This window comes from Trifolium pratense, linkage group LG7 (genome assembly GCF_020283565.1).
Source record: "Trifolium pratense cultivar HEN17-A07 linkage group LG7, ARS_RC_1.1, whole genome shotgun sequence".
Classification (NCBI taxonomy): domain Eukaryota; kingdom Viridiplantae; phylum Streptophyta; class Magnoliopsida; order Fabales; family Fabaceae; genus Trifolium; species Trifolium pratense.
In genome coordinates, this window is record NC_060065.1 from 2,446,980 (window position 1) to 2,468,107 (window position 21,128).

A 21,128-nucleotide genomic window follows, 5' to 3' on the forward strand; every position below is an offset into this window, starting at 1 on the left:
CTCCTCCCACTGAAGATTTTGAGGTGCGGATTCCTACTGCTCGTCATAGGATCTGCAGTAATTGGGCTTGGGGGACGATTCCCATGTACGAGATTGCCTTTAAGCACCTGGGAATTCGGCTGCCCTTCACAGATCTGGAGGTGTCCATCTTTCGTCATCTTCGCTTGGCCCCTTCTCAACTTCATCCAAACTCGTTGGCCTTTATCAAGGCTTTCGAAAAGACTGCTGAGTATTTGGGTTTGGGCCCCACCTTGCCTTTATTCTTTTACCATTTTGGCCTTCAACGGAGCTGCCCTCGGGGGGAACAGGCGAAAGGGAAGCTCGCGAAAGGAGCCCCAGTACCGGACACCATACATGGATGGGTTTCTTTGAGGCAACGGAAACGCCTCTTTGATATGTTCGACGAGTCGGTACGGGGGTTCAAGTCTGTTTTCTATGGGGTTAGGCCCATAACGACGAAAGGTTGGAACAATTTCGTTCGTAGGGGGCATCGAATTGATGAGCTGGGACAGGAAGTGCTTGACGAGCAGGGGCTCCCTATCGAGGAGGATTTTGCCCGATTTCCTTTCTATTGGCGCAGGGATCATTATTCCATGTCGACCAAAGAATTCGTGTTTACGCTGGGAGCGTTGTCAGCTGAGGAGAGAGCTGATTACAAAAAATTATTAGAGTTTGTGGAGGGCTTGCCTCCGTTCCTTCTGAGTGACTCGAATGGCGAGCCTTTGCTTGGGGAAGATGGTCGAAGGTTGACCTGCCCGAAGGTGATCGCTACCAAAGAGTTGCTCGCTTGCGACACCTCGGAGGAATTGACCGTTTTTTGGAGTATGCTCATAGCTTTCTTTTATTTATTTTCTACCAACTGTTATTGCTTTTTCTATTCGCTCGCCTTCTGTTTTGCTAACTGATGCTCTGATTTGTGTAGGTACAATGACCAGTGGATCTGCTGCTCTCCGCAAAGCTCGTGCTGCCAAGAACAAGAGGGAGGCGAGCAGCGCTGCTACAACTTCTTCTGCCCCTCAGTCTCCCACAGCTTCCAACGTGGATCGCTCGAAGAGGACTCGACTGGAGGAGGAAACCTCTTCTCGACAGGATCATGTGATCGTGGATCTTTCTGGCCAGGATGATCCTCCTCTTCCCGGTCCCCACAAGTTGACTGCTGGGCTTCCTGCTGACGATTTTGTCCTCCCTCCACTTTATGCTCATGGCGAGCTACTGACCGGAGCTACCAAAGTGAAGATTAATCCCGCGGATGAAGCCATCCTATCGGATATGGGTCCTGAGGTTCTTCGTGCCGAGATAGCTGCCCAATCCATGGCTCTACTCAAATTGGTCGAAATGGCGACTTTTTTGAATGGTCGGGAGTGCAAGTATTTGGAGGAAAGGGATGAAGCTCGCAAGGAGTTGCCTTCGTTGCAGCGGAGGTTGGCAGAATCCGAGGCCTCCTGCGAAGTGTTCAGGGAGGAGCGCAAGACCCTCTCGGCTAATCTCAAGGAAGCGGAGGACAGGCTCAAGACGGTATCCGAGGAGAGGGATAGTGCCGTGCAGAAGGTTGACGAGCAGAAGGGTTTGATTGGCGAGCTGGAAGGGAAATTGGAGAGGCTCCAAGTCACCGGGGTTGTTGAAGATCGGGAGAAGGAGCTCGATCCTCAAGGGGAGTATGCTTCCTCCTCTCGTGCTGATTTGATCGCTAAGATCCAGGAGCTTGAGTCCAACATGGTGGCTGCTGCAGCTTTTAGTTTCAACAACGCAGTGGCTCAGCTTAGGATTCTCAACCCCGGTTTGAACGAGGAGGGTTTAGATGAGGAGAAGGAGGTGAGAGATGGAGCCATTGTTACCCCTCCTGATGATGAAGTGTAGATTTATTTTTTCTTCTTTGTTTCGCTCGGGCACTTGCCCTTTTTTGATGTAACCGACAATTATGGCCCTTCGGGGTCTTTAACTACCAGTACTTTGATTTATTCTCTTGCCTTTTTACCTTTATCTCATATCTAGATTTAGGGTTTGTGTGGCGATGCTTTTAATTTCCTCTGAATGTCGAATCGATCGTTTGTACGCTCAACGCTTTTAAGCTTATGCTTTGATTGTCTTTTTGTTTGCGCTCGACCAATTTTGAGGTTTTTAACTTTTTCCAAACATTCTATACGCCGAACTATTCGTTTCTTCGCGCTAGTGTGTGTTTGGATCGGGGTCATCATTGTGGTAGCTGGTACCATTAGATGCCGGGCTTAGAAGGTGCGGGGAACCATTCTAAGTGTTTGGAGATGTTAATCCAAACTAATAACGAGGAGAGGGGCTGTTGTTAAGCTTTCCTCCTCGGGGTGTGAACATCCCATCGCGAGCTGGGGTTCTACCGGGCGTGTACTATGACGATGGTGCTCCGTGGTCTAGAGCTTTCCTCGCCAACATCATCGAGCTCAAAAACGTCTCGACTTTGTTTTAGATTTTAAGATTCATGCCCGTACCTAAGCACTCCTCCGTTGTATAGGCGTGCTTCTCATGGGCGAAGACACAGCCTTCGTTGAGGGATGGTTTTGAACTTCTCTCAACTGTAGTATTGTTTGAGCTTTTCGGCATTCCAAGGTCGAGGAATTTCTTTTCCGTAAAGATCTTCCAAATAATAGGCACCGTTTTCGGTTTTGGCTCGAACACGATAAGGTCCCTCCCAATTTGCCGCGAGTTTACCCTCGCGAGAATCTTTTTGGTTGCGTCGGAGTACTAGTGTCCCAACGTCAAATTCTCGCTTGATGACCCTTTTGTCATGCCGTTTTGCTATTTTTTGTTTCAAAGTAGCTTCTCGGAGGGCTGCGCCGTCTCGGAGTTCTTCCAGGAGGTCGAGCTCCTCTCTGAGCATTTCGTGGTTGTCTTCCCCTTCGAGGGGTACTTCTGTTCGGAAGGAGGATGCTCCGGTTTCTACTGGAATTACGGCCTCTGTTCCGTACGTCAGTCGGAAGGGCGTTTCTCCCGTTGTAGAATGTGGAGTGGTTCGGTAAGACCAGAGTACGCTGTGTAGTTCTTCTGTCCATTTTCCCTTTGCTTCATCCAACCTTCTTTTGAGTCCTCGTAGTATAACCCTATTTGCAGCTTCGGCTTGGCCGTTCGTTTGAGGGTGTTCGACAGAGGTGAAATGTTGGGTTGTACCTATTTTTGCCATGAATTCTCGCACTTTCTTGTCCGTGAATTGAGTCCCGTTATCTGTAACGACAACTTGAGGGATCCCAAACCTCGCAAGTATATTGCGTTTGAAGAATCGCAACACGTTGAATGTTGTGATGTGGGCGAGAGGTTCGGCTTCGATCCATTTCGTGAAGTAGTCGACAGCTACTATTAGGTATTTATTTTGTCCTGCTGCCGTTGGAAACGGTCCTAAGAGGTCCATCCCCCACCAAGAAAACGGCCACGGGGACGATAGTGTTCTTAGCTCGTTTGGAGGGGCCAAGTGCATATCCCCGTGACGTTGGCATTTGTCACATTTTTTGACATGCTCTTTTGCGTCTGCTTGCATGGTAGGCCAATAGAATCCTGCTCGCAAGGCCTTTCTGGCCAAGGAGCGTCCACCGATGTGCTGACCGTTTATTCCTTCGTGGATCTCGCCAAGGATCGAGGCTACCTCGCTTTCCTCGACACACCTTAGCAGAGGGATGGAGAATCCTCGGCGGTACATTTTTCCATTTAGGATTACATATGCGCAGGCTCTTCTTTTTACCTTAGCCGCCTCTTTCTTATCAAGTGGGAGGTTTCCAGTGTTCAGAAATTCGAACACGGGTGTCATCCAGCTGTTGGTGTTGATCTCGCATATCAGGAATACCTCGGCGGATTTTACTATGCTTGGTTTGGATAGCGTTTCCTGAATAAGCGATTGATTTCCGCCTTTCTTTTTCTTAGTGCTTGCGAGCTTTGATAAGATATCTGCTCTTGCATTGTGTTCGCGAGGAACGTGCTTGATTTCGGTTTGTCTGAATTTGGTTAATTTTTCTTTGATCAAGTTTAAATATTCCGTGAGTCGCTCGTCTTTTGTCTGGTATTCCCCGGTTATTTGTGATGCGACGAGCTGTGAATCCGTGAATATCTTAATTTCCTCGGCTTCCATATCCTGAGCCAACCTTAACCCTGCCAAGAAAGCTTCGTACTCGGCTTGGTTGTTTGTGGTTGGAAAGGCGAGCTCGAGTGAAACTTCTATGAGCGCTCCTTCACCGCTCTCGAGTATGATACCTGCGCCACTCCCTTGTGGATTTGAGGATCCATCTACGAAGATGGTCCATTTGTTTTTATCCGGGGTAGATGACGTGGTCATTTCGGCTATGAAGTCTGCTAGCACTTGGGCTTTTAAAGCCTTTCTGCTTTCGAAAAAGATTTCGAATTCGGACAACTCGAGCGACCATTTTAGCATTCGTCCTGTCATATCTGGCCTCGCGAGGAGTTGCTTAATTGGTTGATCAGTCCGGACAACGATGGAGTGAGCTAAGAAATAGTGTCTTAGTTTCCTCGCAGCCATGACTACTGCTAAGGCCGTTTTTTCAATCTGTAAATACCGGAGTTCTGGTCCTTGCAGAGCCTTACTCACGAAATAGACGGGTTTTTGCCCTTGCTCGGTTTCTCTTATGAGAACGGCGCTGATGGCCTCCGACGCTACGGCGAGATAAAGATATAATGTCTCCCCTTCGTTGGGTCGTGTTAGGACTGGAGGTTCGGATAGTGCTCGTTTTAAATGTTGTAGCGCATCCTCGCATTCCTTTGTCCATTCGAATGCGGATTCTTTTCGAAGTAATTTGAATAAAGGTAGCGCGTGTTGAGCGGATTTTGCGACAAAACGAGATAAGGCGGTGAGCATCCCGTTTAATGATTGGATAGATTTCTTTGAGTCCGGCGTAGGGAATTCAAAGAATGCTCTGCATTTATCGGGGTTAGCTTCGATTCCTCTTTCAGTTAAGTAAAACCCGAGGAATTTCCCAGCTTTTACGCCGAACGTGCATTTTTCAGGATTGAACCTCATGTTATACTTTCTCGCTTGGTCGAACACTCTTTTTAGATGGGCTGTATGATCGACTTCCTCTTCGGATTTGACGATCATATCATCCATGTAGACTTCGAGCATGTCACCGATTTCATCATTGAAGACTTTGTTCATCATCCTTTGATATGTGGCGCCTGCGTTTTTAAGCCCGAAAGGCATTACGTTGTAATAATAATTACCGGATTCGGTCATAAACGCTGTTTTCTTTTTATCGATTTCAGCCATTTTTATTTGATTATAACCCGAGTACGCATCCATAAACGATAGTAATTTAAATCCTGATGAATTATCTACTAATTTGTCTATGTTAGGTAAAGGGTAAGCGTCTTTAGGGCAAGCCCTATTAAGATCGGTATAGTCAACACACATGCGCCATTTTCCATTCGATTTCTTAACAAGTACAACATTGGATAGCCAGGTGGTATACCTAGCTTCCGAAATGAAATTTGCCTCGAGGAGGTCTTTTACAGCTTTTTCGGCAGCCTCCGCTTTTTCGGGAGACTGCTTCCTACGCCGCTGAACAACGGCACTAGCCCTAGGATCTAAAGTCAGCTGGTGACAAGCGACCTCAGGGTCGATACCAGGCATCTCTGCAGCGCTCCAGGCGAACAGTTCAGCATTGTCTTTAAGGCAGGCGATCAGCTGCTTTTTGACCAAGTCGGGGAGTCCAGTTCCAATCTTGATCCCTTTGAGGGGGTCTTCGCCCAAGGGCACCAGTTCGAAATCTCCGTCCGGGATGGGGCGGTAGATTTTCTTTTCAGCATCGGCGAGGTCCTTCTGTTTTTCTTCTTGATGCTCCTTTTTTGTGAGTCGAGCATCGATGTCGACGGAACCTCCAATAGTGTTTACCCCCGGATTTTTCTTTTCAGTTTTCTTGGGGGTTGCCACGGTGCTCAGATTCTTTGCCGCGGCCTCGAAGCATCTCCTCGCAGCGGCTATGTCGCCGTTGATGGTGGCGACCTGGCCGTCCAGTGTGTAGTATTTCAGCTTCAAGTGAACAGTGGACGACACAGCAAACAGCTCCGCTAAAGTAGTTCTGCCGATGATGCAGTTGTACAGCGAGGGACAGTCGACGACCATGAATTGCGTCCTCACGGATTTCATAGCCTTTTCCTCGCCGAAGGTAACGATGAGGTCCACGTATCCCCAAGGTTTGGTAGTCGACCCATTGAACCCCTGAAGGTCGGGTCCTACATATGGAACCAAGTTCTTCTCCGACAGCTGTAGAGTTTTGAATAGCCCCGAGTACATTACGTCGCACGAGCTCCCCTGATCTACGAGGATGCGGTGGACGTCGAAGTTTGCCATGCGAGCCCTCACCAGCAGTGGTATCTGATAGTTTGGTGAGCCCCCAGGAACTTCTGATTTGTAGAAGGCCAGCGGGTCGGAGTCTCCCTCAGGTTTGGTGACGGTGATGGGAGTCACCGAGCAAACGTTTTCCAGCTCCTCGAACTTCCTTTTTACCGATCCGAGGGTGATTTTGTTTAGCCCTCCACCTGTTATCACTAGTGCTTTTGGGAAATTTTCCCATGAGCCATTCAGGTGGGCGTTGAAATGCCTCATGAGCGCTCCCTCGTCTGACCCCGGAGATGGGAGTGGAATTTCAGGTGCTGAGATGGCAAGCGCCTGAGGGACGATGCCTCTGTTTTCCTGCTCGGGAACATCAATGGCCATTGCGACCTCTTGAGGCTCCCGCCTTTGTTGTTGTTGTTGTTGTGCTTGTTCGTCATTCTGAACATATCTTCGGGCATAACCCTTTTGTATCAGAATCTCGATGGCATCTTTTAAGTGGACACAGTCCTCAGTGACGTGTCCATGGCTTTTATGATAGCGACAAAATTTTGTCCTATCAGTATTTGCCTTCATGGGCTGCTGTCTTGGGAAGTGGATCCCAGCCTTTTTGAAGTCCGCAGCGGAGACTTCGGCGAAAATGCGATCTCTTGACGCATTCAGCGGAGTATATGTTGTGAACTTTCCCCGAGGAGGTTTGGAATCTTTGATCCTTTCCTCCCTTTGCTTTTCGTTACCTCTTCGCGAGGTTCCAGCTTCGTCCTTTTCATGGTTCCTGGTTTTTTCTTGACTTTTAGGCCTTCTGACATCTTTGGCCCTTTGTTTCTCCTCGTAAGTTATGTACTTCTTCGCCTTTTCGAAGAATGCATCCAGCGTTTTCGGCTCTTCGATACCGACAGCTTTAGCAAAGTCGCTGTCTGGATGTAATCCCCTGTCGAGGAGGTACAGCTTCATGCTCTCATCGACCTTCACTTCAACGGCTGCCTTGTTGAACCGTTCGAGGTAGGCCCTTAGAGGCTCGTTCTCGCCTTGAATGATGGCCTCGAGGGTTGCTTCAGTTTTTGGGTGACGCCTCGAGGAAGTGAAGTGAGCCCGGAAGCGGGCGCACAGGTCCGACCAGGAGTCCACGGATCCTGGCGCCAAGCTCTTGTACCAAGCCATAGCGCCTTTCCTCAGAGTTGTGGGAAAGAGCTTACACTTGATAGAGCCTCGTACATTTCTGTACTCGAGGAGAGCTTCAAGATTTTCGATGTGCTCGTCGGGGTCTGTCGAGCCATCGTAGGTATCCATTGCCGGTGGTTTTTCGAGTCCGACCGGTAGGGGAAGTTCTCGGATCCTTCGGGAGAGGGGGCCTTGGTGACTGTCCCTCTCTTCCGGGGATCGGTTCCTTTGACGGCGAGGAGGGTTGTCCCTTCTAGGGGAATGTCTCCTCGGCGGGGTGGAGTTTCGAGATATAGCCTCGTTTCTCCTTGGGCTCGACCTCCTTTCGCTTCTGTGGCGAGGTGGTGAGCGAGACCTGGAGTAGGTTCTGCTCCTCACAGGTGTGGGTGAACGGCGAGCTGGGCGAGCTTGCGCCGTGACCCTCGACTCAGCAATTGCGTCGATGCGACGGCTTTGTTGCTCGAGCCTTTGATTCTGCTGCTCGTATCGCTGGTTCTGCTGCAGCAGCAAGTCCGACTGGCGGTTGATTGCATTGACCAGCGCAGCCATCATTTCTTGCATGGGAACGCCCGGAGGGATAGCCACTGCCGGAGTCGCCTGTGGCGGGGTAGCCACAGGGATCTGCGGTTCTTCTGGGTTGTAGGGCTCGTAATGCGCGTCTTGCCCTCCCTGGCCATCTTCCGTTACGGAGGCGAATTGTCCGTCCTGCGGATGGTACGCCGCGTAGTCCATCGGTGATCCATGGTTCTCCGCCACGTGCTCCGGGATTTGGTGGTTGTTAACGCCAGCCATTGGTCGTGAAGAAGGTGTTTTGAGGAAATTTTTTTAGTTTTTGGTTTGAATAAACAGGGAAACTATATTCCCACAGACGGCGCCACTGATCGTGTTGACCAGAACGATGCGACTTCGCCGGCGTTTGCGGTGGTTGAGAGCGTTTGAGACCCCTGTTGGAGCGGAGGGGGGTTGTGTACCTGCAGGCACTCCGACGCTCAAGTCAGTTTGTGTGTAAGGTTTTCTTAGCTATAAAAGATGCGTACCTTGCAAATGAAGTGAGATGCATATATATAGCCCCCAGCGCTGGGCTAAGGCCCTTGATGGCATTAATGGCCATCAAGTGGCTGCCGGAAAACGGCTTGGAGGCCTTGATGTGCAGTAAATGCTCATCATTCCGGTTTACGGCCGTTACAATACGCAAGGGTATCTGACCGTTAGGACGTGCTCGGATGGTATGTGTGTTCGACACCCTCTGATGCTCGAGCTCTAAGCTCGGCCCAGAACAATAGTCAACAACCGTATTTCGATTCTGAGTAGATGAAATGACGATTCAGAGTGTTCCAATTTTGATTATGATTTCAATTATGAGTGTCACTCATTGTTTCGATTTCCTTCTCATTTCTATTCTAAGTCTCATCCCTTTCATGAGCTCGTTAGACACATTGGTTCAAAAATCTAACCGGAGCTTCATATGGACTCACCCTCGTCGCCGCAGCCACAGATATCGTGACCACCACACCCAAGACGTTCCTGGTTAGCCTCATAAGTTAAACATATTTAGAATAATTAAAGAGACCAAAATTACTGTCATTATATCGACTTTGCTGCAATTTGATATATATATAAGATCATAATCAGCATATGCATAATATATATTACGTTGTTATTCAATAATATCTTATTTCTTTTTTAGCATTTCATTCATCATTATTCTACATATATGGTTTTTAATGATAGAGTATATGATGTAAACACAATATGTTCTTGTGAGTAGGAAAATACATCAACTATGGTGTTACTCATGTTAAAGTAAATAATCTTGATAAAATTTACTATAAATGAATCAATTGTAAATAAAATCAACAATACAGAATATGGATGTTGTCAACATGAAAAATCAAAATCCGAGTATGATAATTACACACGAGTGAAAGGTAGACAGACAACAAGCTGCGCCGCTAAACCTTATCCTTTCTAACATCTCCGCAACTGAATTTGCAGCATGACGACAGGGTTTATCAGGATTATCAGGGTCAGAATCACTTGGTTCCACCATAAGTCCTCTCAAGCATCGTCTTCTAACCATTGGTTGGTAAGTTAACTTCTCTACCCGGCTAACCGTTTTAACTTCATCTCTGCGCTTTTCTATATCTCGTTTAACCTGAGGCTCGGGCTGTTGTGGAAGAATGACACGAACGCCAGGGTCTCTTCCATTTATTGAACCTTCAACAATCAATGAATTATTCATACTTTGTATGTTACTATTCACGTATGCCTTCCCCGCTTCATCCTTTTCTTCTTTCTCGTTGGTTAGGTGAATGTTGTGGATTGACCCCTTTTTCCTTGTTGATTGGGAGTGGGAATCTGCCACATGCATTGTTGCTCCTCTGTTGTCACCAGCCAGAGTTACCACACTAACTGTTTTGTCATCGTCCGGAAGTTTTGTTATTGTTGTTGGGTATGCAGTGGTTACTTTATTAACAAAATTTGTTGCATCATCTTTCATAGTAGTATTTTGCATGGTGGAATTTGAGACGTTGGCGATAACCGGATCTGCAGGTACTTTGATGTTATTTTCACTAGGGTTGGATGTGGCAATGGCAAACATCATCTTTCTCTCTAGAGGTTCAGAGATTGGGGTTGGAGGAGGCTGTGGTGGGGCATAGGCTAATTGCGACGAAGAATTTGATCCTTGTTTTGGACGAGACTGAAATCCCGTGGAAGAACCTGATATCCATGGGATTCTAAAACGAAATTGCTTCTTTTTGATCCCTGACATGGATAATGATTGTCTAATAATTTAGGACGGATTGTTTTGATTGTTTTAACTAGAAATACTAGATAATACTGTATGAACTGATTGCATTTGCAAATGTTGTCTTTATATTCAGAGCTAAGAATATATACCTTGGATGCATAATAGGACTTTCTATGTTAATTGTCCTTTTTGGGTTGACTCATCAATCCATCTTCCTTTTTTGTGCTTTCCTTAGATTCATTTATTTTATGTCTTAGCCAAAGTTTGCTAAGCATTCTTATATCTTGTTGCGGAGGAAAGACATTTCTCTTGCTTCTGAGGAAAGAAATTCCCAGCATATACTCCACCTCTTTGGATGCATTATTGCTTTCCTTATGATTTTAGTCGTTAAGTTCCTTTCTTTATATTCTCCTTTAAGAAAAGAATTCAGACAGAAGATACGGTCCAAGTAAACGATGGATCCAAGCTATTCATTATTGTAGCAATATGAAATACCAATTGCAAGGTAATACTAATTCCATATAACTTTACCGTCTGTTCTTTCTTTTATTTTTCTGGCTGTACTTGGGAAAATATAATACATTGAACATCACTTATTTAAATTTTGATTGAACAGAATTAGAATAAACGGATAACAAATGCAAGGAATTTACCGAATACTGAAACCACGCTGCAACCCTCCAAGAGCTGCAATCTTTCAACAATTCCATGGGAATGGAATCATTAGCCTGAACAAAATAACTTCAGGCTTTGGATTTATCACATCCTCTCCACCCATGCAGCTGAAAGGGTTGGAGAATGTTACGGTGTCAGAGGTACTAATGACAAAGGGGGAAGAGAAAGTGGGTTCCTGGCTTTGGTGCAGAGCTGATGATGCTGTTATTAATGCAATGAGGAATGTAAGATGGTTTAGTTTGTGTTAAAGCTTTCATTCATTGTTATTATTTACTTAGAAATGGTTTCTAAACAAGCACGACAAATATATAACATTTTATAGATGGCTGAAAATGATATTGGATCATTGGTGGTACTAAGGCCAGAGGGCCAGCACATAGCAGGCATTGTCACAGAAAGAGGTAGATGATTCCTTCCCATATTCTCTCTATCTCATATTATGCTAGTTATGTGTGTCTCTTAAGAAAATGATCAAGTATACTAGTTTTCGAGATAAAATTGATTATGTGGACACAACCATTGTTATCAAATCAATATTCAAATTGGAAGACCTATTTTTCAAATTGTGAGTCGAATCTTATTATGAACCTAATATACATTAGCACGTTTTTTTTTTAAGTAAAAACAAATGACATGACAAAATTATAAGTTGATATATCAGATATGAACTTCAAAATAATTCAAGATTCAAGTCATAAATCAAATGTCAAAAGAAAAATGATTGGTTATACAAAGTTGACAATGAAAAATGGTTTACTACACTAAGTTTAGGTAGTGATTCATTAGAATGAATCATAATTCATCACAATGAATCAGAATTCAAGATTAGATTCATGTAATCATGTGCTAAATAGATATACACTAAAAATTTGTTTCAATTGAATTCAATTTAGTATGAAATCGAGATACGATACTGATAACTATAGACAGTACAAGCTAAACTGAATCTCTGTTGGCTGCATGCATGACTCTGCAGATTGCTTGAAGAAAATAGTTGCACAAGGAAGATCACCTTTATACACACAAGTTGGTCAAATAATGACTAACGAGGTTATTTTATATACTCTCTCATTTTCATTATGTTTAATCAAATCTTGCATTTTGATTTGGAGTTATGAATTTTGACTGATATGGTTACATGTAACAGAGTGACCTGGTAACTGTGACACCTGACACGAACATTCTAAGAGCAATGAGACTTATGTTAGGTAATTTTTCGACATAGAAGTATTTTTCCATAACGAGTTTATGTGACGAAATATTGAAGAAATGTGTGTGACCCTTTTACTTGTATGGCAGAGAATCGAATCCGGCATGTTCCGGTTATAGATGGGAAAATTGTTGGTATGATTTCGATTGTAGATGTGGTGCGAGCAGTGACGGAGCAGCAAAGTGGAGAATTGAAGCGACTCGGTGATTATATCAGAGGAGAATACTATTAGGTTTGCAAAATGATTCAACCATATGTACAGATTTGATGATATGAAATTCATGTACCAAAACATAATACACCATTATATACTAATTTAGATTCATTTCACTAAAGAATGAGACCTGAAATCACTAGAATTACAACCAGACAAAAGCATATTTCTAAGTTAGTAACAGGAGTCAGGAGCTATAGGCCCTTTCAGTCTATGCAGAGGTAGTATCCCCAAACTGCAGGAGTCAGAGAGTAAGTATAGTGTATCTCCATCAAGAGAAACAGAATCAATAATCAACACCATATTTAACGCAGTATAAAAATACATAATTCATAACTAAAGTACTAAATAAAAACAGTAAAAACAGAATCTATGTTATATGAAAAAATTTAAGTGCATTGTTTGAATTGAATGTGAGTTTGGTTGTGATTTTCATATATGCCAAATTTTTAAGGTTCTATTTATATTCAACTTAACTTGTCGTTACAAAACTGATTGGTAAAGTAAAAGATATTCCTCTTTATATATTTATTCATTCTCTCCATTTTAATTGAGTTTTTTGTTTTATAATACACCTTTCACGTCCAACATATACTTACAATTTACCCTTCAACTTTGAGATATTTAGTTCGAAACCGAGAGAAAGAAGAAACCATAAAGAATATAATAAGTAAAAAAAAAAAAAAAAAAAAGAAATCAAAGTGTTTCCTAGCAATGAATCTTATAAGGAAGAACAAACCAATCAATAATATATGTAAGACTTATTCAAATACGTTTTATTTTCTTCCAATCATCTTTACATTAACAATTGATTATAGGAACTATTTTTAACCTATAATTAATGACTAATTTTGGATACCAATTTGCAAATTCACTTGCAATAAAACTGTGAAACATACGTAGCACTTGCCCATCCCCACTATGGAGTCGGCAGAGTCAAGTGCAAATCACTGTGAAGTGTTAAGCCAGAGCAGGCTTCATTTTTGGGCAAATCGAACAAGCAATCAGAAGGTAAAAAATAAATTAACCCAAGTAAAATGTAGTGTAGAGAATCATCGCCTCAAATTTCAACTCCATACATTAGAGCCGAGGATCTAACTCACGACCTTTAGAATACTACTTAAACCCCTTACCACTAAACCTTATAAAATGTATGTATTTTTTACCGATATATACAAATTTCTGATACCATATTCATACAATCTATAGAATTGTTGTACCAACTTTTTGTGAGACAATAGAAATTCACACTTCACGTACAGATGAATTGAATTAAGCAAAGCGCACGAGCCAATATTCTCGATTTCATATACGAATTAAATGAATGATGTCATCAAGAAAAAGTTGAAGAAATAAAAAAGAGTATATTAGTATATAATAATATCATGTGTATGAAGTGGGAAATTAAATTGGAATATTAGTATCTAATCCCCACCTCCACAAGGCTGTAATAATTCTCAAGAATTTCAACTATCTATGATGCTAGCTAATTTATTTAATGTTTTATACACTATGCAACATGAAATGGTACCACACATAAATTAATTAAGGTCATAGGTAGATTCATAGTTCGACTAGGATTGTCTGTTGTTAAAATAGCTTACCTTTTCACCCTGTTTTGAATTTCGATCATTGATTTATGATTAAATGGTTCAAATTATACTATAATAAAATTAACTATAAACAATCTCGAGTGTCAATTATAGATCAAACTGTTTGGAATAATAACTACGTGAAGCATTTACTGCGTGTAATCCAGATCCTATAGTGCAGGAGATGTTCCACTCTAATAAGTAATATCCCCTTGATTTGGAGGCATTGTGAAGTAATGGAATAATATCTTGTTGAATAATCCATAAAAAGTAATCCCCAACTTGCAAACACCCCCACTTGACTCTCCCTTATTTAAGGAACTAGTACCACAATTTTCCCTTAACCCAAAGTCTCTACATTGAGTCATATTGAGCTAGAATATATAGAATCACTATATTTTCTCACAAAAAAAAAACAACTCTCTTACTATTTTGTTTTCTTTTTTATTTGAGTTTTTGTTGATTATTACATTGAAAAAAATACATACAAATACCAATATCATACATATCATGGGTTGGACAAGAGAAGAAAATAGGCGTTTTGAGGATGCACTTGCAGTATATGGTCCTGAAGATCCAAATAGGTGGCAACATGTAGCTAATGCTGTTGGTGGAAAATCTGTACAAGAGGTGAAAATGCACTATGAGATCCTTAAGGAAGATCTCATTCGAATTGAGCATGATCAAATACCACTACCTACTTATAGGGGGGGTGCTGGTATCAATATCAACAATGGAAGGAAATTATTTGGTGATGAACAAAGGTAATAATGCATTCAAATTGTTATCATTTACATTATTTCATTTCATTTCATTTCAAAGCTAATTAATTAGTAGTAAGATTAATGTTGCCACCATCTTAGAAGTTCATGCAGTACATAACGTTGGTCAAGTTTTTATGACAAGTGCTAAGTTTTTCATTTTGCATAGGCTTCAACCTACTAATTTACTCTCTTTTTTTTGTCAACTTTATAACATGAATTGATATTGTATTCCGTCAGTCCCAAAATATAAGTAAAAATTAGTTGATAAAAGCTGATGTATTTGATATAAAATTTAGACTAGATACATTAACTTTTATTGATCCATTTTTACTTATATTTTAGAACGGAGTGAGAGTGGCTATATTTTTTGCATGAATATTTAAATAATTTATCCTCTGTCTCTAATAGCTTCAATATTGAAGGAGTCAAAAATCTCTTCAGCTTCAAAAAATTAAACTAAGCAAAGAATATTTTAAACTTGATGACCAAAGAACAATAGTATAAACTAAACCAAGAAAAGTTAAACTTGATATAGGTGCTTTCAAAAGAATGATATTGCTGCTTCTATTTTTGGAAAGTCTACATTGCCAATTTTACCATGCTACTCTTGATGTTTTGATTTCTTTTTTAAATCATGATTTGTTATTTTATAAAACTAAGAAGAAATTGATTATTTATTAAAGGATAAAGATATTGTTTAAGAAATTTTGTCTTACCAACATACAAATTACAATCAATCATAAAAATTATCATGAGAGTTTTTAACTAAAATTACTGATTTTGTAAAAAAAAAAAAAAAAAAAAACTAAAATTACTGATACAAAAAATCGGTCAAACTATTAGCACTGGTGCCGTTTTTTTTATCACAAGGAAAGTCTGAACTCTAAAAGTTACTATATTGAGAGATGAGTAGTCATATAAGTGAAAAGTGAACACCACTTCTTCACAAAAACTCTTGAGACATTATTGTTCAATATCCACTTTTTTATCTAATGCGAGAATTTTAATTCACATCGCATTGACATATAGTTATATAAACCTATAATTTTTTAATCATAATCTCCAACTTTAAACCAAACTTAAACTAAGATGGGAAACACCATTACTTGATTTTATTTTAAAATTATTTATAAAGAAATAGGGTCCACGTGAAATTCAATCCATCATCAAACTGATCTGGTGCACATGATCTATTAGTTTGGATAATGACCACCGTAATGCATATACTAGTATAAATTATCATCAAATAAAATGCTAATAATCATTGGATCATGCATACACATATGTATTTTGTCCCCCAGGTTCCTCTTTTTAAATCATGTTCAGCTGCAATCCTTGGGTCTAGTTAAGTTTTCTAGCACATGCACTTGTCCACTTATATAATTAATTAACTCTAAAGGTTTCTTAATTAAGTATGAGTTTGCCCTATTAATTAATTTTGATTATTCAGTCATTCATAAGGCTTAGTTTAATTTGTGATGTTGTTAAGCTGAACATTTTCACTCGGGTTTAAATTCGAAACTTTGCAGTTGTGTGTGAGTTTTAAGTGGTATTTATCACTTTAGAGATCAATTTTTGTTTTCTAATTATTCTCGCTAATCCCATTTTCAGGCGAATGAGGAATCTTAATATCCACTGAAGCAGAGACTACAAGAGCTATGGAGTTACATGTTTTTCAATTAATTTATGTTAATGTGATGTGTATTTATAATTTGAGTAATTTCCCGTTATGTTCATCTAAAAATTTAATTTGAAACAAAGCATGTATCATGTAATGTAACACTTACTTTTGATATATTAAAAATTTTATTTTATGTAGCTTATTTATTTTAGTTTTAGACCAAAATAATATCGATGGTATAAAACAGAGAAGTAACAACCACCAAACTAATGTCTATATATATAACTGGTTAATAATTTAGCAACACTATTAGCGTAGAACCTTATTTGTCGTGAAACTAAAATCCTACCATTATTAGAAAGTAATTAGAAACTAAACATAAAAACAATTTTCCAAAAATAGATAATAACAAATTAGAGCGTGAGAGGTGGGTATTTAATTAACACATCTGTATGAACCCAATATTAAGGTAAGAACCCAATTTTGTTAAACTTATACTTTCCCAAAAAGGGTTGTCACATTACATATAAAAACTCCAAATTCTAATCAAAACAAAAGTTGCACTACATATCATAAAAAGAAAAGGTTACACTACATTGCCACCCTTTGTTTGTTTTTACAAATAAAATTGTGATTTGTGAAGGTGTTTGTGTTAGAGGGAAATTATTAATTAAGGAAAAAAAATGGCAAAGATAATATTTGTTTTGGTATTTTCAATTGTGCTTGCTACGCCGTTCCGGATAGTTTATGGACAACAAGGTTTGCAAGATCTTTTTGGAGGGGGAGATTTGAGTCAAACTTTTGATGAGGCTAAGAAGGCTCTTGGTGCTGCTACTGGTGGTGGTGGTGGTGGTGGCGCCTCTTTTAATGATTATTTCGGTGGTAGTACTGAAGGTAGTGGTGAAGCCGATACCGGAGGAGCATCCTTAGCTGATTGGATAGATAAGTAAGATCACTACCATTCTTTCTTTCTCTTCTAAGTCTTCCTCTATTTCCAATAAAAACTTTACACAATGACTTATTTGTGCAAATATTCCAATTCTATCGTACACAAATGAGACAAATTAGCATCATGCGCAAAATTTTTTTACTATTGAATCAAATGGTAAAAAACAAGCTTGTGTATGATAAACGAGTAATTTACTTGTGTGCATTAGACAAAAGTCGTATGCAACTTACCTTAATAATCGACTAATTTGTGTGTGGTTCAAAACAGCCCTGAGGCAGGAAGTCCAGGCCCAGCAGCAACAGATTCACCAATTGGCGCTCCAGAAGATTTGCCTGCAGACACACCAGAAACAGATTATGATTCCTCTTCACCAGCAGGATCACCACAAAGTTCACCCACACAATCACCAACAAATGCACCTTCAAACGCACCATCAGAATCACCAACAAATGCACCTTCAAAATCACCATCCAAAGCACCAAGCCAATCACCTCAATTTGCACCAAAAAATTCACCATTTAGAGCACCAGCTAGTGCACCTAAAGCATCATCGCCCAATCAAGCACCGAGAAACGCACCTGCACAGGCACCAAAAGACGACGACGATGATGTAGATGACCGTCGAGCACCAGGAAGTGCTCCAACCGATGCACCTGGTGGAGAACCACTAGAAGTCGACGATGATGAGGAGGATAATGCGAATGCACCATCAGAGGCACCTGGAGCCGCATCTGACGCTGGATCTGCGGATGATGATCAGATTGATTCTTGAAGCATAGTATAATAGTAACATCAACATCATCATCACGTTCTTAATTCAATGTTGATTATTAACATAGACGGTTAAATTATGTTCAAATTTTAAACCTTGTCGAATATGTAACACCTATAAATTCCAATGAGATTTTAAACCGTGTTATGTAACACCTATCAATATTTTGTTCTAGAGATGCCAAGTTTAAGTTGTGTGCTATCAGAATCCCGTGATGGCATGCAGCCAGCCTCATCGGTGATTTTTCGATCAAGATTGGACGTCTAAATTTCAAGCTCGTAATTTAAAGTTAAAAAAAAAAAAAAAAAACAGCATTAATTTCTACTATCTAAACTATTCAATCTTAATCGAATGAACATCAGCGACTAACCATGTCAGGTCATGGGATTGTGAATGCGCACAATTCTAACATTATAGTAGTTCATTTTGTGCCTTTTTCTGTTAGTTTAAACTTTAAATCAACTTAATTCATACATAGGTTAATCTACTCTTGTAACTAAAGCTTTAATAAGGTACAAATAGTTAGTTGGTCCAGTGGTAATTGACACTGGACTTGATAGGAAGGACCACGGTTCGATCCCTGCAATTGCGATCAAGAGGCGGATGGAACCACTTGATATCAGAACTGACCCCCGAACCAGATTATACGATCCAGTGAGGCGGATACTGATGGTGAAAAAAAGAAAAAAAAACTTAAAATAAAGTATATGAGGTATATTAAGTATAAATTAATTTACATTAACAATGTATGTGATTCACTTATCTCTTTAAATATATAGTTTGCTTCATCAATGGCAAACAATATATCCAAAATTATTTATCAATATAGTATTTATAATACACAAGTAAAACTTAAATCAATTCATAACATCAAGTACTGTGTTCTCAATCCTCATAGATGTGACATCAATGAGCTACGAGTTTCTGCACCTAAGTGATCATTTTTTTCAACATCCACTTTTCTTACTACCTCATGTTTTATCCTCATAATATCTTTTCCAAACCTAATCTCCATCAAAATTTTCATTTTTCCATCTAGAAGCTTCTCTTTAGCAGCCCATCTTTGCAATTTCCCAGAAGTAGTTTTTGGAACACATTCACTCTTAACCAAAACAATCCATCCAACTTCAACACCCTCTTTTTTCATAACATTTTCTTTAATTCCCTCACAAACACTCCTTAGAATCTCTTCATCCACATCTTTTTCAATCCTCTGCATCTCTGCAACAATTACAACCGTTGCTAAAACTTTAAAAGCTGCAACACAACCACCTCGTAGTAACTTCGGAAAACTGTTGAAAACCGCGGTTTCTATGTAATGTGGTTGAATCTTTTCACCATTTTGAAGCTTTATAGTGTCTTGAATTCTACCAGTAACAAAGAGATATCTTTTTTCTCCTTTCACTATTCCTTTGTCACCCGTTCGAAGAAAACACCGATGAACTTTGTTACTGATTCTTGCATGAAAAACTTCTCTTGTTAAAGAAGGGTGGCCAAGATAACCAGAAGCATTACTTGGTGATGAAACCCAAATTTCTCCTTCAACACCATCTTCAACTGGTTCAAGTGTTTCTTCATTAACAACCATGATGTCCATGTCTTCTTGTTCCTCAAGCCTTGCAACTGGTAAAAGTTTATTGTGAGATGGAAAATTTTCTTGATTGTATCTCCATGCAGTTGAAACAAAAGTACAATTTTCGGCTAATCCATAAGAAGGTGATATAGAGGAACTTTTTAACCCGAATGGCGAAAAAGTGTGAACAAACTCAACCACTGAATCTCTATAAATAGGTTCATTGATGATTATAAGATTGTTAAGATTTGATAGGTTAATGGGAAAATTTCCTTGGTGAATTCCTCCACGTTTAACTACAAGTGGTAGTGTGAAAGAAGGAACGGGGGTGCAAGTAGCATTAAATTTCGACATTAACTCAAGCCAGAGTCTTGGTCGTTTGATGAACGATGTTGGGGAAGTTAGAACACATGTTGCACCTGATACAATTGTGAGTAACAAAAACATGAGACCACAATCATGGTATTGAGGTAGCCACGAAACTATAGTACTATTCGGATGAAGATCGTAAGCTTTTCTTGCGGTTCTAACGTTATGTGCAGCTGAACCTGTTGTTACAAGAACAGGTTTCGGTATTCCGGTTGCACCTGATGTGTATTGAACCAAATAAACCTCTTCTGGTTTTCGACCATTGTATGAATATAAATTTGAATTCGAGTTTGAATTTATGTTATCGTTTTTTATATCTTCTGTGGAAATCCATAAGAGAGTTTCTAACATGTGAGCTAGTTTATTGTTGTTGTGGGAGGAAGTGATGTAGTGTTGAATGGTTGAAATGTAATTAGGGTGAGCTATTGCAGCTTTTGGTTTAGTTTGTGAAATGATCCTTACAAGGTGATGGTAATTTTTTTCATTGGTGAAAGAAGGGTGAGGAGGGACTATAGGGACAGTTAAAAGACCAGCTCTTTGACAACCAAAAATGACCTTAACAAGGTCAAGTCCTGGAGAGCAAAGAATAAGGACAGTGTCCCCTCTTTGAAGTGGAAAAAGTAGTTGAGTTGAGATTATATCTACTGAGGTATTGAGTTGTTCATAGGTGAGGTGGGTAGTGGAAATGGTGTTTAGGTAATCTTCAGCCCAAATAAAGGCTGGTTTGGACTTGAAGGCTGGTAACCTGGCCCAAACTGGGAGGTATTGGTCAACCACAGGTTGGTCGGGAAAAGATGGATCATAATTCTCGTACTCATATTGCATTGTTTTTGTTTGTTCTTTTCTATTGTTGTTGTTTGCAAAAAATAGTAGCTTAATCACTTCTTACTTATAGGTCAATTGTTTAGATGTTGATAAAGACTAAGTGAAGATTACAAAGACTAGAAAATGGTATAAAGGAACATTCCGTAAGAATATCCTACTGGGCCTAAAGTAGTGATTACATAAACCGTCGCTTTGTTGTTGTTCTATTTTGAGTGTTCCTTCCAATCCTTAGAAAATTGCTTTCCCCCCCCCCCCCATTGTTTCCTCCAAGGCCCCCCAAAGTGACCATTTTGACCCTATAAATGCGTTTGGACTCTAGAATCCGAAATTTGTTTGTTATGGTCCATACA

The 21,128-nt window shown here is 40.4% G+C and overlaps 5 protein-coding genes across 5 annotated transcripts; 3 read left to right on the forward strand and 2 right to left on the reverse strand.

Annotated features, from left to right (window-relative positions):
• Positions 1-9,218: 9,218 nt before the first annotated feature.
• On the reverse strand, positions 9,219-10,362 carry LOC123899923. Its single transcript, XM_045951188.1, has one exon. It carries the CDS (start codon positions 10,233-10,235, stop codon positions 9,354-9,356), a length of 882 nt encoding a protein of 293 aa, XP_045807144.1. The 5' UTR covers positions 10,236-10,362; the 3' UTR covers positions 9,219-9,353.
• LOC123899924 (CBS domain-containing protein CBSX3, mitochondrial) lies at positions 9,470-12,429 on the forward strand. Its single transcript, XM_045951189.1, has 7 exons — positions 9,470-9,548; positions 10,638-10,719; positions 10,831-11,113; positions 11,212-11,290; positions 11,866-11,939; positions 12,037-12,097; positions 12,189-12,429. Exons 3-7 carry the CDS (start codon positions 10,853-10,855, stop codon positions 12,329-12,331), a joined length of 618 nt encoding a protein of 205 aa, XP_045807145.1. The 5' UTR covers positions 9,470-9,548; positions 10,638-10,719; positions 10,831-10,852; the 3' UTR covers positions 12,332-12,429.
• Positions 12,430-14,235: 1,806 nt separating this feature from the next.
• On the forward strand, positions 14,236-16,492 carry LOC123898339 (protein RADIALIS-like 1). The gene is made up of 2 exons (XM_045949270.1): positions 14,236-14,669; positions 16,281-16,492. The coding sequence occupies exons 1-2, from the start codon at positions 14,416-14,418 to the stop codon at positions 16,306-16,308; spliced, it is 282 nt and encodes a 93-aa protein (XP_045805226.1). The 5' UTR covers positions 14,236-14,415; the 3' UTR covers positions 16,309-16,492.
• LOC123900136 (mucin-1-like) lies at positions 16,328-18,011 on the forward strand. The gene is made up of 3 exons (XM_045951467.1): positions 16,328-16,370; positions 17,035-17,236; positions 17,507-18,011. Exons 1-3 carry the CDS (start codon positions 16,328-16,330, stop codon positions 18,009-18,011), a joined length of 750 nt encoding a protein of 249 aa, XP_045807423.1.
• Positions 18,012-18,903: 892 nt separating this feature from the next.
• LOC123900138 (long-chain-fatty-acid--AMP ligase FadD26-like) lies at positions 18,904-20,778 on the reverse strand. Its single transcript, XM_045951468.1, has one exon. The coding sequence runs from the start codon at positions 20,776-20,778 to the stop codon at positions 18,904-18,906; it is 1,875 nt and encodes a 624-aa protein (XP_045807424.1).
• Positions 20,779-21,128: the final 350 nt, after the last annotated feature.

Bases quoted from the DNA above. Each gene is read 5' to 3' on its own strand.
- LOC123899924 (XM_045951189.1), top strand. From the start codon at position 10,853: ATGCAAGGAATTTACCGAATACTGAAACCACGCTGCAACCCTCCAAGA. The intron at 11,114-11,211 runs GTAAGATGGTTT...AACATTTTATAG, and splicing joins TTATTAATGCAATGAGGAAT to ATGGCTGAAAATGATATTGG. The intron at 11,291-11,865 runs GTAGATGATTCC...ATGACTCTGCAG, and splicing joins AGGCATTGTCACAGAAAGAG to ATTGCTTGAAGAAAATAGTT.
- LOC123899923 (XM_045951188.1), bottom strand. From the start codon at position 10,235: ATGTCAGGGATCAAAAAGAAGCAATTTCGTTTTAGAATCCCATGGATA.
- LOC123900138 (XM_045951468.1), bottom strand. From the start codon at position 20,778: ATGCAATATGAGTACGAGAATTATGATCCATCTTTTCCCGACCAACCT.
- LOC123900136 (XM_045951467.1), top strand. From the start codon at position 16,328: ATGGAGTTACATGTTTTTCAATTAATTTATGTTAATGTGATGT. The intron at 16,371-17,034 runs GTATTTATAATT...CGTTCCGGATAG, and splicing joins AATTTATGTTAATGTGATGT to TTTATGGACAACAAGGTTTG. The intron at 17,237-17,506 runs GTAAGATCACTA...GGTTCAAAACAG, and splicing joins TTAGCTGATTGGATAGATAA to CCCTGAGGCAGGAAGTCCAG.
- LOC123898339 (XM_045949270.1), top strand. From the start codon at position 14,416: ATGGGTTGGACAAGAGAAGAAAATAGGCGTTTTGAGGATGCACTTGCA. The intron at 14,670-16,280 runs GTAATAATGCAT...TCCCATTTTCAG, and splicing joins TTATTTGGTGATGAACAAAG to GCGAATGAGGAATCTTAATA.